The sequence below is a fragment of the Ochotona curzoniae genome, unplaced genomic scaffold, assembly GCF_017591425.1.
Source record: "Ochotona curzoniae isolate NIBS_2020 unplaced genomic scaffold, NIBS_Ocur_1.0 contig_2599, whole genome shotgun sequence".
Classification (NCBI taxonomy): Eukaryota; Metazoa; Chordata; class Mammalia; order Lagomorpha; family Ochotonidae; genus Ochotona; species Ochotona curzoniae.
In genome coordinates this window covers 7465679-7479827 of record NW_024465520.1, presented here as the reverse complement: position 1 = coordinate 7479827, position 14149 = coordinate 7465679, and the positions used below count along the sequence as shown (strand labels likewise).

At 45.8% G+C, this 14149-nt stretch overlaps 1 protein-coding gene across 1 annotated transcript in view; it reads left to right on the top strand.

Moving 5' to 3' along the window:
- Window positions 1-13196, top strand: part of MINDY4B (MINDY family member 4B) — a 31891-nt gene extending 18695 nt beyond the window's left edge. The window contains exons 9-12 of the mRNA XM_040974900.1: window positions 227-299; window positions 882-1043; window positions 11315-11495; window positions 13054-13196. Of these exons, the coding sequence (XP_040830834.1) occupies window positions 227-299; window positions 882-1043; window positions 11315-11495; window positions 13054-13196 (559 nt within the window). The remainder of the gene's footprint in view (window positions 1-226; window positions 300-881; window positions 1044-11314; window positions 11496-13053) is intronic.
- The last annotated feature ends 953 nt before the right edge of the window (window positions 13197-14149 follow it).

Genomic DNA, 14149 nt, shown 5'->3' with positions numbered 1-14149 from the left:
CATCGCTCACTTCTAATGGCATCCAGAGGTTCCCTGATGACCTCTACTGTGCGAATGTCACACTATTCCCCTGTGAGAGACATACAAGACTCATGCGAGAGGGACAGAAGGCGGGTAGCCCACGTGACCGCCATGTTCCATCAGTAAGGAAGGGAAGAGAGGGGAGCAGGTTTCCCACACAGTCATTATCCCTGACCACTTTCTGGTGGCCTTGCTCACTCTGCAGGTTACAAAATGACTTGGACATCACCACAACGCATCTGTTGCAACCAAATGCAGGAGGCTTCCTATGCAGGCAGGTGGGTTAGAAGACCTTACCTTTCTCTTATAGAATCTGAACTAGACTCGTTTTTGCTTTAAACATACCCTTCCCTGAAACCAGCAGTGATCAAGCTATCTTTGAATGACTACAATGATGCTACCCAGATTCATTATCAAAATCACCTCTTCCCATTCTCATCACAGCCTTCTAGTTCACTTCTGGGCCTTACAGCCATGCCCTGGGGATCCAGAAACATGAGAAAATATGCTGACAATGCCGATCAGGAACCCCAAGTAACTGAAAGAAAAGTGCTATAAAAACACGTTAGCTTCACATTTCTTAATTCACAAGGATGGTAGCCAGCACTTGTACCAAGAGGAAGACAGTAAGATGCGGGTGGGCATGAGAGGAGCTCTGGGGTCAGGGGCAAGAGCGAACTCAGCCAACCTCTGCTCTCACTCTGCCAAAGTGTTAAGGGCATCTGTGTTTCTGGGATTAGGTATTGTATGATTACATTATTTTCAAGAACAAATGGACAATTTTAATGAGTTTTAAAGGAAAAATACACCCTATGCCACTGCTACCTAATGTATAAACATTTGTACAATACGTCAACTAGGCAGTCCTGAACTTGATTTTAACTGGAACAGCAAGCCCCAATGTCTTCAATGGCTGTGAGAAGGACGAGTCCCAGGAAACACTCCGAGGGGTCGTAATTCGCAGCGACATTGGCTATTTGCAGTGGGGCAAGGACGTCTCGGGGGACGACAGACTTTCACAGGTGAGTATGTTCAGATTCTCAGCCACACAACCAGAAAGCCAATAATTTGACATTCTTCAAATCTCTGTATTAAGGCAATTCAACTGTAAGATTTTTTTTTCCTTTCGCTGCATACTTCCCAGCCACTACACACACACAGACATTCTAAGGCTATTTGCTTTATATTTTAGTTTATATTTTTATGCACATAGAGTGGATGTGATATTAATAATACATGAATCAATATTTGTGGAGGTCTATTTTTATTTGTTTTTAACGTTTTATTTTCTTTTTGATATTGTTTACATACTTGAAAGGGATGCACGCCCATGTGAGCTTCTGATTAGAGTGTGGATTTTCAGGTGCAGAGAAAAGTGGACACAGGGGAGGAGAGGAAGGGCACTGCTCATTGCTGGAAAACTACATCAGCACACGGGGATGGGGGACGGTCATTTGATGACACCTTACAGACCGCAATGTGGGGAAGAGTATTCTGAAGGTGTTACTTAACAGTTCTGAGAAGTTCTTGGTTTCATTGCTGTAGGGGTGAGAAAATCTTTTCAAGGTCTACTTGTTGAAAAAGTTCACCTTAGTGTATCCACAAACCCAGGACCATGTTACAAAGCTTGGCTGAAAGAATTGTTCAGCTTGTCTGCTATCCATCCTTTGATGAGGCAGTTGATGTCCCTGCTGGCCTAGATGAGCTGGTCGTCCTGTCTCCCATGTGCATCTACCATACACCATCATGTCTCCTGTGTGCTGTCCACCACACAGGCATCAGCAAGGAGGCCCAATCCCAACACATGCACTCAAAGGTCAGTCCACACATCCTGTGACTTTCCCTGTGGCCAGGGTTAGAGCCCAGTGGTCTGGTAGGGGAGTTCCCTATGAAACCTTACATGTGGGGGTGTCCTCACTTAACCCTTGAGTGCACCAGCCAGTGCAGAGTCATGTGTGATCTGTCACTTGTACCAGGAATGCACATACCAGTGAATGCATCTGCCCCAGCTCCATATCTCATGCAAACTAAAGGATGCTGCAGCACAGCCCAGTTCAGCCCACCCAGCCCACACATAGACTGATCCTCATGCACACTAGCAGGTACTTCAGCCTAATCAGGGTGATCCCCAATAACTCCTACCGGACCCACTCCCAGTCTTGGGTCTTGCATGTGCCAGCAGGTGCCCAGTCTGAGATGGCTCACCCCCTAGTCTCAGCTTTCACCAGCAGGTGAAACAGCCTAACCCAGCCTGGCCTGCCCCCAGACAGAGATCACACATATGCCAACAAGTGCTGCAGCCCAGCCTGGTCTAGCCTGCTCCCAGGAAAGGTTCTTGCACTCTTCAGTGGGAGTTATGCCTAACAGGGTATTTTCCCAAATTCCCCTACCAACCCACCACCAGCAAAGGAGCTCATGGATCTCCTGTGTGCCAACAGGTGCTGCTAACTAGACTGACATGGGCAGCCTCCAATCGTGGCACTCATCAGCAGGGACTGTGGGCTAGCCTGATTGGCCTGCACACATTCTAGCTCTTACCATTAGGTGCTTTAGCCTAATACAGCCCATGCCACACCCATTCTTGTTCTCAGGATCGCCTGCAGGCTAGGGTGCAGTCTGACCCGCCCCTGGACCCAGCCAACATGATGCCAGTGGGTGCTGCAGCCTTACCTAGCCTGGTGTGCCCACAAGTCCAGCTCTTGCAGTCACCACAGGGAGCCCTATCCCAGGGCCCTATCCAAGTTCCCCTATCAGGCCTGTTTCCAGTCCCGGGTCTTGTGCATGCTGCCAAGTATTTCAGCACAGCCTGGAATGGCCCACGCACAGTCTCAGCTCTCACAGGTGAGTATTGTAGCCTAGCACAGCTAGCACAGCCCATACCTTGTCCTGGCTCTCCTGTGTGCCTGCAGGTACTGAGGCCTGACCCAGCCTTGGTCTGTATCTAGACCTGGCCCGCACAAATGCTAACAAGTTCTTCAGCCTTGCCTTGCCTGGCCTACGCCCAGCCCCAACTCTTGGGCTCTCTAGCAGGAGCTGTAACCTAGCAGAGGAGTTCCCGGAGTTCCCCTAGAAGGCCTGCTCCCAGCTCCCGATCTCACAGAAGCCGGCAGGGGCAATGACCCTGCTTGGCACAGTGTGCCTTTAATCTCAGCCCTTGCATGTGCCAGCAGGTGTTACAGCCTGGTCCAACCCAGGGCCTTCTCATGGCCCAAGCTCCTGTAAGTATTCTACATGAGTTTCTGTCAGGTAAGATCTGTGGTCCAGCCTGGCTCAACCCATCACCACCCTAGCTCTCCAAACACACCAGTGGGTGCTGCCATCCCACAGAAGCGAGCACATAATTCCCCTGCAGAATCTGCTCCCAGATCTGGTACTCCTGCATTCTTGTAGATGCAGTGGCCCAGCCTGACATGGCCCACCCCTGCTCTGATACTCAAAGCATGTACCCCCAACCCCAGTTTTTGCAAATGCCAGCGGGCAGCAGGTGATGTCATTTAGCCTAACCCAGGTCACTCCAGTGGAAGAACCCAGAAGTCACTCCTTTTCTGCCAAACATGCCCTCAGCCGCTGCCACTTCAATTTATCCCCAGACCTCTTCCCTGAGCAATATGTTGCCACCTGCTACCTGCAGGTTGGCGTGGCACATCCTGGCCAAGGGTTTCCTGCCTTCCCCACTCATCTGTAAAGAAGCAGCAGCAGCAGCAACCTTGCTTGCTTTCTGGTATAGTTAACTCAAATTTGGCATTAAGCAGGGCCAGAATTGCTGCCAGCTACTAACCGCTTCTCTCCCAGCAGTGTTAACCCTTGCCTAGGTACAAGGTGACCTAGGCAGTTGCCAATTCCTAGAGCTATTTTTCAAAGATTTTACAAGAGGAGTTCTTCCATCTGCTGGTTCACTCCCCAGATGGGCCAGAACTGAGCAGATCTGAAGCTGGGACTCAGGAGCTTCTTTGAGGTCTCCCACATGGGTGCAGGGACCTAAGGACTTGGGCTATTCTCCACTGCTTTCCCAGGCCATAAGCAGAGGGTTGTATTGGAGGTGGAGCAGCCAGGGCATGAACCAGCACCCATAGGGGATCCCAGGCATGCAAGGCAAGGACTTTTAGTCACTAAGCTACCATGTTGGTCCCCTAAACCCACTTTTTAAAAATGATTTATTTTTTTCAATCTGAAAGACAGAGTAATGGAAGAGAGCTCTTCCATTAACTGGGTCACCCCCCACAGGTTCACAATGCCAAGGACTGGGCAACAGGCAAGAGCTTCATCCCGATGCCCAAACACTTGGGCCAACTTCTGCTACTTTCCCAGGCACATTATCAGGAAGTTGCATTGAAGTGGAGAAGCTAGGATCTGTACTGGTACCTATTTGGGATGCCAGGATAGCAGGCTGCAGCTTAACCAGTTATGTCACAACACTAGCCACAAATCAACCAACTTTTAATTTATATATATGTATGTGTATGTGTGTGTGTGTGTGTGTGTGTGTGTGTGTGTGTGTGTACAAAACCTTTTCTGTTGCAGTAACTAGCTACATGCTTGATGTGCTATTCTTTTTTCCTGGACATGCATTTAAATAGATAAATATGCCTTTAAATTTATTCTTTCTGCCACCAATTTTTTTTTGTCATCTCCTGGCAGCCGTACCCCATTTATAAGCCAGGTATAAGTAGGAGGAAGTTTGTGTGGCACGTGGACAATAACCCCAGCTTAGAAACAAGTAGAATTGGCTGGAGACCTTGCCCTGCCACTCTCAGGATAGTGACACAGACAAGTCACTTGCTTTCTTGGAGTTTTTAGCCCCATCTACAAACCAGGGACCTCTATACGCAACAGCATGATGAACTTGAAGTATACACAAGGCCATGTGTATTGAGAGCCCGTTGGAAAGCTAGATTTCTCTAAATACTTTGTCATAGACAGCAACAAGGAGTAGCATTTTAGGGTTTTGTTCGGTCATATTCATTCATCCTCTATTAACTGTCAAGTTCTAGGCATGGACACGAAGATGAGTCACACACGCGCCACGTGTGGCTGGTCATCGACTGCCCTAGAAAGGGGGGGCAGCAAATGCCAGCGAGCAGCCACGATGACCCTGGCTGCGTGTTGAAATCACCTGGAACATCTGTAAAATTCCCATCATTATCTCTTCGAATGCTGTGAGCTCCATGAGTGTGAGACCCATTCTTGGAAAGTCTCCACCCACTGGTGTCACTGTCTTGAAACTGTTCATCATTTATGAACAAGAATCGTCCCACTCCCATTTTTCACTAACTTCCCCAAATTCGGTGGCCAGTTATCCCAGGGACCCTGGGGGCATGACAGGACATCAGACGTCTCCAAGCAGGCAGGGTTTCAATGCCTCTGACAAAAAGCAGGGCTACTCAACCCCTGTACCACTGATCTCCTGGATGGATTTTTTCTTTGTTGGGGATGAGGGGCAGGTTGCCTGTGCCCATAGACTGTTTAGGGGTTCTGCTCACTTGATGCCAACAGCAACTCTCCCCAAGTGCAGCAACCAAAAACATCTGCAGCCATTGCCACACATCTGCTGAGGGGGCAACACTGCCCCTGATTCAGAACCACTGCTTTGCGGGGGTGGGGTGGGGCAATCTTTTTAGGCTTAGCTCATTAACCCATAGTGCATATAAATGGGAGGCTAGTCATTTCCACTGAACTTAACAAAGTATCTATCTTCCTTCACTGGCTTTGGCTTTCTGTCCTTTTTTAACATGTGCAAGGCTTTAGGAACACATTTCAGGCTTTTTTAAGTTGGTAAGTTACTGTAAGAGACTATGATATAGAACAACCCAGAGACAGAGAGATCAGAATTCACAGGCATTCAGGGCTACTATTTTATTTCAGATCACATTTCTTTCTACACAAGCTTGGTGCAGACCAATAGAGCTACTAAATCATGCTCTAAAGAAAATTACCTGCAGAGCCTAAAATATCCTCCAATAATAAGGCAGATGCTTGCCGGGACCTTCAAGTCAATCAAGGGGCCATGGCACAAGGTGAAAATGTAAGAGCTTTCCTTTTGGAAAGAGGGCAGAATGTACCAGATGCCAGGACCTCGGTCCAAATGTTTGCCCACAAATTAGAAGGAGGACAAATGATGGAAGCTGCTCCGGTTAAACTTTAAAAGTCTGCAGAAATGAAATCAGCAGTGTTTCCGGCGTTTTGAAAAGTGATGCTTGTGGCTCCCCATCCTTCTCTTGGACTCAGTGTTCTATCCCCAGGGAGGCCCTTGGAATCCTGTTCTCAGTGCAGAGTGCCTAAAGCTGGACACTAATGCTTCAGGATCCCGAGCTCATGCATTTTGTGCTTGGAGTTTGGTTTCAGAAAACAACGTGTTAAAGAGCAAAATATAGCCTAGCATTTAGATTTTTAAAAATAAACTAGAAAAATACGTGACTATGTTAAACATATCCCCAGAAATTTGTTTTTTTTTTACCTCCGAAGGTACCTTTTTATTCTTTCCATATCGGCTTATTCTGGGGTAAAAGCAATCGGTAGCTCTGATTATTTAAATAATTTGACAGGCATACACAGACACAGAGGGGTGTGTGTGTGTGTGTGTGTGTGTGTGTGTGTGTGTGTTTCTTACAATCTGGGACAGATGGTAATTAAAGGAAGTAGAAGAGGACCCTTCTAAAAGTGCAAGGAAAGATGGAATTAAAATGTAAGTTTATGATTATGCACAAACATTTGAGAAAAAATTAGTGTTTTCCTAATAAACATTTCTGCAAACATTTTGAATACCCTGCCCTATGCATGGATTTTGATATGCTATTGCACCTTAATAAACTTACTCTTTTATGCCGTCTTCCATAAGCTTTTTGAAGCACTCTTGTATATGAAGCACTGTAGTATTAAGATTCATGTGCACAAAGCACCTACTGTGTGTGGAGCTTTCTTTTATCCACTTACAATGATACCTTATTGTCTTCCATCCTCACTTCCTCTAAAAGTTGTAATCAATACTACATTAAGCCCATGCTGGTTCATTGTACAGATGAGAACAGCTTGCCCAAAGCCAGTAGCTACTCAGGTGTCGGAGCCAGGGCCCTGAACCCACGTCCATCTGCATTTAGAGCTCACATTCTGTCTGAATGCATCGTATTGCCTGTCATCATCATTTTGGCTTATTTTCTAATAGGGGGATGAGTTTATAAATGTCAGGTCTTGGAATTATATTCTATCATCAATACTTTTAAAGTCCATTTTAAATACATGAGAGATCTTCCAATGGTTCATGCAAAACATATATTATAAAAGCTCTGAATAGATTTCAAAACTTTTTGGTACCTTTTAATTCCATCTCCCAGACATTTTGAAGTTGACTTATATAGATACATATTTATGTGATATAATCTGCGATGTCCCTTTATTCCACACAGAAGTTAGGCGAGAACGTGTAATTCGTGACTAGGTTTTAGAATGCACATATGCTCAGCAAGCTAGAACTTGCCCTACTGACTTCTAGGATGAATTCGTTATAAGTCTCTGGTAGATGCTCAAGGCATGCACTCTCGGAAGTGTGTGCTTCCCTTTACCTCCTGTTGGAACTCAGATCAGTCGAGTGCAGGGAAATCTTGAGTCCTCAATGGACAAGTTCAGTGGTGTTCCAATATGTACCAGCCAGCACACCCATCTGATCATCTGGCTGCACTGGCTCAGAAATCTAACACTTGTAGCAAAGCTCTAGAACAGCCCCCCATGAGTCATAGGGTCAGAGATCCCAGGGCCCACCAGCCTCCTTTCTGTCCTGAAACACCTTGACTTCATTCAGGACCCATGACTATGCAATCTGGACATACAAGCGCTTTGTGGTACAGAGTGGCTTCTGTCTAGGGTGGCTGTGATATAGCTGATGATCAGAAAGGACTTCTGACATCAAAACTGATGTGCTATGTGCCGAGCAGGTGAGACACATCAGGCAGAGCTGCCTGCAAGTTCCACGAGTCAATCTCTCCTTCTGGGAGAAAATTGCAGACTGCAAAAACAAGCATCTTTCTGTCCCAATGTCACAGCTCAGTGGGGGAAATTTAAGAAAGAAAAAGGAAGGAGTCCTCATTAGATGACACAGCAAGCCCCCTGTGCCCACCAGACTGACAGTTCCTGCAGGACACAGCCAGCTCCCCACAAGATGAGGCGCTGTTTTTGAAGCCTCCCTGTTACGTTTCCATTTGAAGGCACAGGTTTGAGTGTGAAGTCCCAATACCTAAGTGAGAACATAAAGCAGTTGGAGTCTAACGCCATCTGGAAAGCCTTAGGAGGTGCACATTATCTTCACACCTGCCACTGAGAACAAAAATCAACTCTGATTTTTTAAGGGACTGAAAGCATTTAGGTCTTGCTGGAAGTACTCCCAAGGCAGCCCTGGCTGCACACGCAAACATCCCAATGAGCCCTCTTCCCTCTGCATACTTTGGAGAGCCCAATAGGAAGAAACGCCCAAACAATAAAAATACCACATGGAGCTCTCTCCATTACCCTCTCCCACAAGTCACCGAGGTAAAAAAATCCGATTTGTCTTGACAACATACCTGCAAATTTGATGAGTGAAGTTATGTCAGCTTTGGGTTCCAGGTAGCAGAGACAAGAACCAGACCATTAGCAGGTAAACACAGGAACTGTCACCAGGAACTGGCACAGAAAGCACCTTTCCATTGTCTTTCTCCCTTCCCATTACCAGCCTGGAGCCTTGGGACTTTCAGCATCAAGTTCACAGTACAAAGGCACATTCTAAGCACCATTGTGCTAGACGCCTTCAAAAACAGTCCTGTGGCCCCAACACTTGCCCTCTGTTGTGTAAAAAATTGTCTGTCCTTCTCCCTGTCTGTATATTTTTACATTGTCTTGACCGCTGTATACAATGTATTGGGGCTGTTGGACTTATTACATGATGAGTGAACTTAAGGAGAAAGGTATTTTATTTATAGCACCGCTGTATCACAATTTAATTTCCTTTTTTACCATGGCAACATGAAGCAACATGCACAGATCCAGCTTTCGTGGAGCCTCACCAATAAAACATTCAGAGAATCTTGCTCTGGGGGAAGGGAGACAGTCAGTAAACTGGGTCTACCAAAACAATACAAATGCTTAAAATGGAAAACCCTGGTTTTACTGCTTCTCTGGTGAGCCAAGGGAAGAAGAAGGTGTACTATCTGACTGGATTCATTCGGAAGGGGCTTTCTTTCATGTTTGTAGGATTCACTTCAAGCTAGGTGTGTCTCCAGCTGAAATTTTAAGGCTAGCTTCATAAAATGAATACCCAAGGTGCCATGATAATCCTGCATGACATTTCCATTTCTACCAAGATCTCTCAAAGCAATCTCTGCCTGCTTGGTGTAAGACCTCTTTGGGCTCACTTTGGGGGCCTGGAGCTGGTTCCGTTTAGGCTACTTCATTTTCCTCCTGTTGGAACCAAAGCTGAAGAGCTTTGAGTTCAGGGAGGCAGGCTGTTGCCTTGCTGTATATAGTAACATCAGTGTGCTGTCAGCACCTGCAGGCATCTTCCTCTGAAGGTCTTCAGTCTTGCCCGCATGAAGAGACTCTTGGGGACAATTCCGTGTGTGTGTGTATCCCATCCCATCGCCCCACCCCAGCATCATACACAGGGATCTTCCATTGCTTTACAATTGATCAAAAGGTCCATCTGCAGGTCACGCACCTTGTCATAAACAACCCTTAATCTCAGTTTATCCAAATCTCCCAAACTTTCTGTTTCTATGCCCTGTGTATCGTGGGATTGGGCAGAACGATGCTGACATGTAATAATGAGTGGTGACAAAGCTATCTGGAACTCGGGTGTCGATGTCTGAACTTAAATCGTTTGTGCGGTTCCAGTGGCACATCCCTTTAAACTACTTCCATATGGCTAGTTTTGTCCCAAATTTGATATGTGGGATATACACACAACACTCAGCCCAGAGGGGCTAATTCTGGCACAAATATATGAGCATCCACTAAGAGCATGCACTGACTGGGGTGATAGGTTTGCAGCCCTTTTTAAACTGCCAATGAAACATGAGACCTTTTTTTAAAGCACAGTATATAATTTTTCTATGATAGCCACAGTGAAATGCTTTTTTTTAAAAAAAAACCTCTGATTCCACTGTCTCACGCCCATCTGAAGAATTTAAGCAAAGATGAAGGGATCTGAACAGTACTATAAGTAAATGCAAATGTCAGGATATTTGCCTTTGATACTTAGGGATTTGCAAGGCACATGATAATTTTTCATAGCTGGATTTCCCACAAAACTGAATGTGGTGCTACTGGGAAGGAAAGAAACTCAAGTACAGCATTGATCCTCTCACTACAGGAAGAAATGACAAGCTAAGGGTCCAGTGGCTCCACCAGGCACCAAATGGAAATTGTCCACTTTTCCATGTAGCTCATTTTGATAACTTCAAGTAGAAAAAACTGGTCTTTATGAACTGTGATGGATATTGTTTAAAATATATGCTGTCCTACCTCTTTAGACAGAAGGGTAGATACCATTTGTAGCCCTGCCCTGTGATGTGGAATCCTCAGAGGCCTTGGAAGTGACAGGGTCACAGTCCCTTGACAACGTGCACAGTCCATACTCCGCCCCGCCCCCCCACACACACACACACAGGCGTGGCTCTCTCAAACTAATTTGCTAGCGAGAGGATCTCAAGATTGAATTTAAAAAATATAACCAGTTGAACGACCTGGCTGAAATAGTGACTACTAAACCAGTACCTGCATGCCACATCTTCACGAGCCATCTGATGTACCTCTGTAAACACTTGCGTATCTCAGCAGTCACCCCTACATCCCAGAAGCTTTTGTTCTGTATTCTGAAGGGCTGCTGTTGCCAGAAATCTGACCAGCTGCCGAATGAAGTATTACCCTATCTTGGGAAGAGGAAAAAATACACTAGTCAATGACAAGGAAGGAATTAGAATTCTCTTATTCCACCTCTACACTTACATTTCAGCTTATTTATTCCTCACCTCACCTAAAAGTCTCATTAAAGTGGCACCACCCCTTCTGTGAGGCCACCAAGAAAATGTTTAAAAAATAGAACCCATTAAGAGGGAAGTGGCAGCATCGCCACCGTACCACACAATTCATAAACGCAAACTCATTCATGACAAGGCCTCTGCTTCAACCCTTAGTCTACATGCGGTGCCCTGCACAGCCGCAGGTGCAGCAGGAAGCCTCGGGGCTGCTTTTTGATCATGATGATGTATCAGCATCTACCGCAACGTGGCAAAATCTATATGCTCATCTGCGTCCCCCTCTTTCCTTCCAGGTGGGCAGTATGCTAAAGACTCCCAAATTACCCATTTGGCTGTGCAGCATCAATGGAAATTACAGTGTCCTTTTTTGCACAAACAAGCAGCTCTTATCAGACTGGAAAATGGAGCGTCTCTTTGATCTGTACTTTTACAGTGGCCAGCCCTCCCAGAACAAGCCTGTGCATCTCACAATAGGTGAGCATTTCAGACTCCAAGAGTGGGAGCTTTAATGTGCCCAAGGCGAGGCAGCTGCCACTGTGCAGCAGCAGTGTGGCTATTCATGCTAACTCCATAGGAAAATGAAACCATGCAGGAATTCCATGGGCCAAACCCCTTGTGTTAGAATATGAGGATTCTGAGCCTGCTCTAAATAGGAACAGGAATTTCAAAATAACACCAAGGAATAATCAACCTTTAGGTAAGAGAAAAACGAAAGCAGAAAGTAAAGAGTCTATCTTCCGAGAGTCACCGGCCGGGACTTTGAGCTTTGGGTGGGAGACATTTAAGACCTGAGAAAAGAGCTGGAAAAAGAAAGGAGCAGCCAAAGCCACCCTATAACCAAGCATCTGATGGTCATCCAGTGAGACAAGTTGCCAAGGTGAAGGAGCGTTTAGGAACATATTGGTTCAAGAAGCATTTTCGAGGGCCTCTAAAGTGTCGGGCACTAGGAAAATGGTGGTGGAGAAGGTGCAATTTCAGAAACCTTTAGCAGATGCTTGTCCAGCAAAAGACACAGACAACCAAAGAAGGCATTTCATTTCAAGAGAAGCCCCAGTTTTTGGAACTCATGAGGGAAAAAGACTAACCTTAACATGACTGTGGACACTGGCCCCTCGGACACACTGGGCATTTGTATCCAGTAGCTGCGGCTGCACTGAGGCGGCCTTGCTCGTGTTTGACTCCTCCCATTCATTACCACAGGGCTGGCAGTCAGTAACCTTTCATTATAATCACTACCCTTGCAGCATAACCCTCATGAATATTTCATCTGTATAGCTCCTAACTCTCTAATTATGAGAAATATAGTTTTACCCACTTAACTTAGTGTGTTATGGGAAGTATGTTCCTTAAAATATATGGCTATGTTTACTTCAACTTTCTTCTTTGAGGAAAGCATTTTATTTTCTCCTAAACTTCACACATATTCTGTTTGGGGCACTGTGTTAAAAGCCTTATGGACATTCATCCATTAGGTTCCTCAGTGGTCATATGAGATAAGTGCTAGAAGCAGAATTCTACAACTTGCCAAAATTCATAATGCAGAATACACATCCCTAACCCAACTTACCACTGACTGGTTTCTACGAGGCTATTCAACATGCAATCTACTCCAGACCCTAGTAGTAACAGCATAGCTCGCTGAGGCCAATTCCCATCTACCCATTTTTTCTCCTTAAAAAAAAAAAATTATCATTTGTGATGCAAAGATAGAGACACAACATTCCCAATCTTTGACTTACTCCCCAGGTGCCCATTAACAACTGGCTGGCCAAAGCCAAGAACTGCATCTAGACCTCCCAGGTAGGTGGCTGGAACACAGGTAGTTAAGCCATCAACTATTTGTTCCCCATTATGTATATTGGCAGGAAGCTGAGATCAGGATAGAACTGGGACCCAAACTCAGATATTCCTAAATGGGATGGGTATGTCTCAAGCAGCATCTTGGATCCTAGGACAAATACCTCTCCCCTCTCCCCCTCGCCTTTTTTTTTTTAACCTAGGCTTGATCTCAATGTCAATGTTCCTCCCCCAGATACTCACTCCCACCTCTGGGAAAGGGATCAGTCTGAAGATCAACATAGGACAGGGAGACGGTTTTTTCCAGTGGAGATGTTGATCAGAACCAAGTGGAGAGAGGCCACCATCACCTGGAATGGGGCTACTCCTTTTTGCTAAAAGGAAGCCCAGAAAATGTGATCAACTCAGAAGTTTCAGTCCTCCCGGGATGAAAAAGCCTGGCATGAGGGTACACCACATCATTCCGGCATTCCTCCCACATGTGCCCCACCACAAGCCACTGCATTGTGTTCTGTCCATTAAGCCCTCTGCAGCCACTGCCAGAGATGGAGAAACATGGACCCTGGGCCAGATGCAGCGCGGCAGCTCCTTGGAGGTCACGTGAGCTGGTGCCCTCATTTAAATTCAAGAGAAAAAGGATTTTCCTCCCTGTGTGTTGCTTGTGAACTGACCTTGTCTGGCTGTGAGTTCCTTCCAGAATTACAGTCATAGGCAGCCGGCTCTGACTTGGGGATGTTAGTTTGGACAAGAACTCAAGCCTTCTCAAAAACATCCTGGTACGGACAGCTGTCCTTTGCAAGAGGAGCAGCTCATCTTGCCCACATTAGCAAGTACTAGGAGTCAGAATAGCAAAGGGGCTTCTTTGGGCTTCATGCGGAGCTATTCCTGGCAGGCTGGCAGCTACAGCAGTGGACGTGTGGGTTTAAGTAGTCAAGGCAAGTGGGCAGGAGACATTCCTTCCAGAAGTGCTATGTTTGTTTCTTTTCTTCATAAGCCAGATATAAATGCACAAACAGACTGAAAAAAGAAGGCTTGTGCCCACACAACATAAAGCAACATCTAAAAACAAAATCTCTGAGGTCATTGTTCAAAGGGGAAAACAATTGTTTTTAGAATATCTTCCTGGTCCTGTGATAGGCACGCATGTGTTTTTCTGAAGGGACACATGGACACATATTCTTTCCAAAATAAGTGCATGAAACCACCAAGGTTTTTCACCCATCTCACTGCACTGCCGGTTCACAAGCCTAATTCTCCATATTTGCAAACCAAAAGCCAGTTTCCAGAGAACAACTTTTCTCCATTCGTTGTCCAAATTAATTTATGAAATG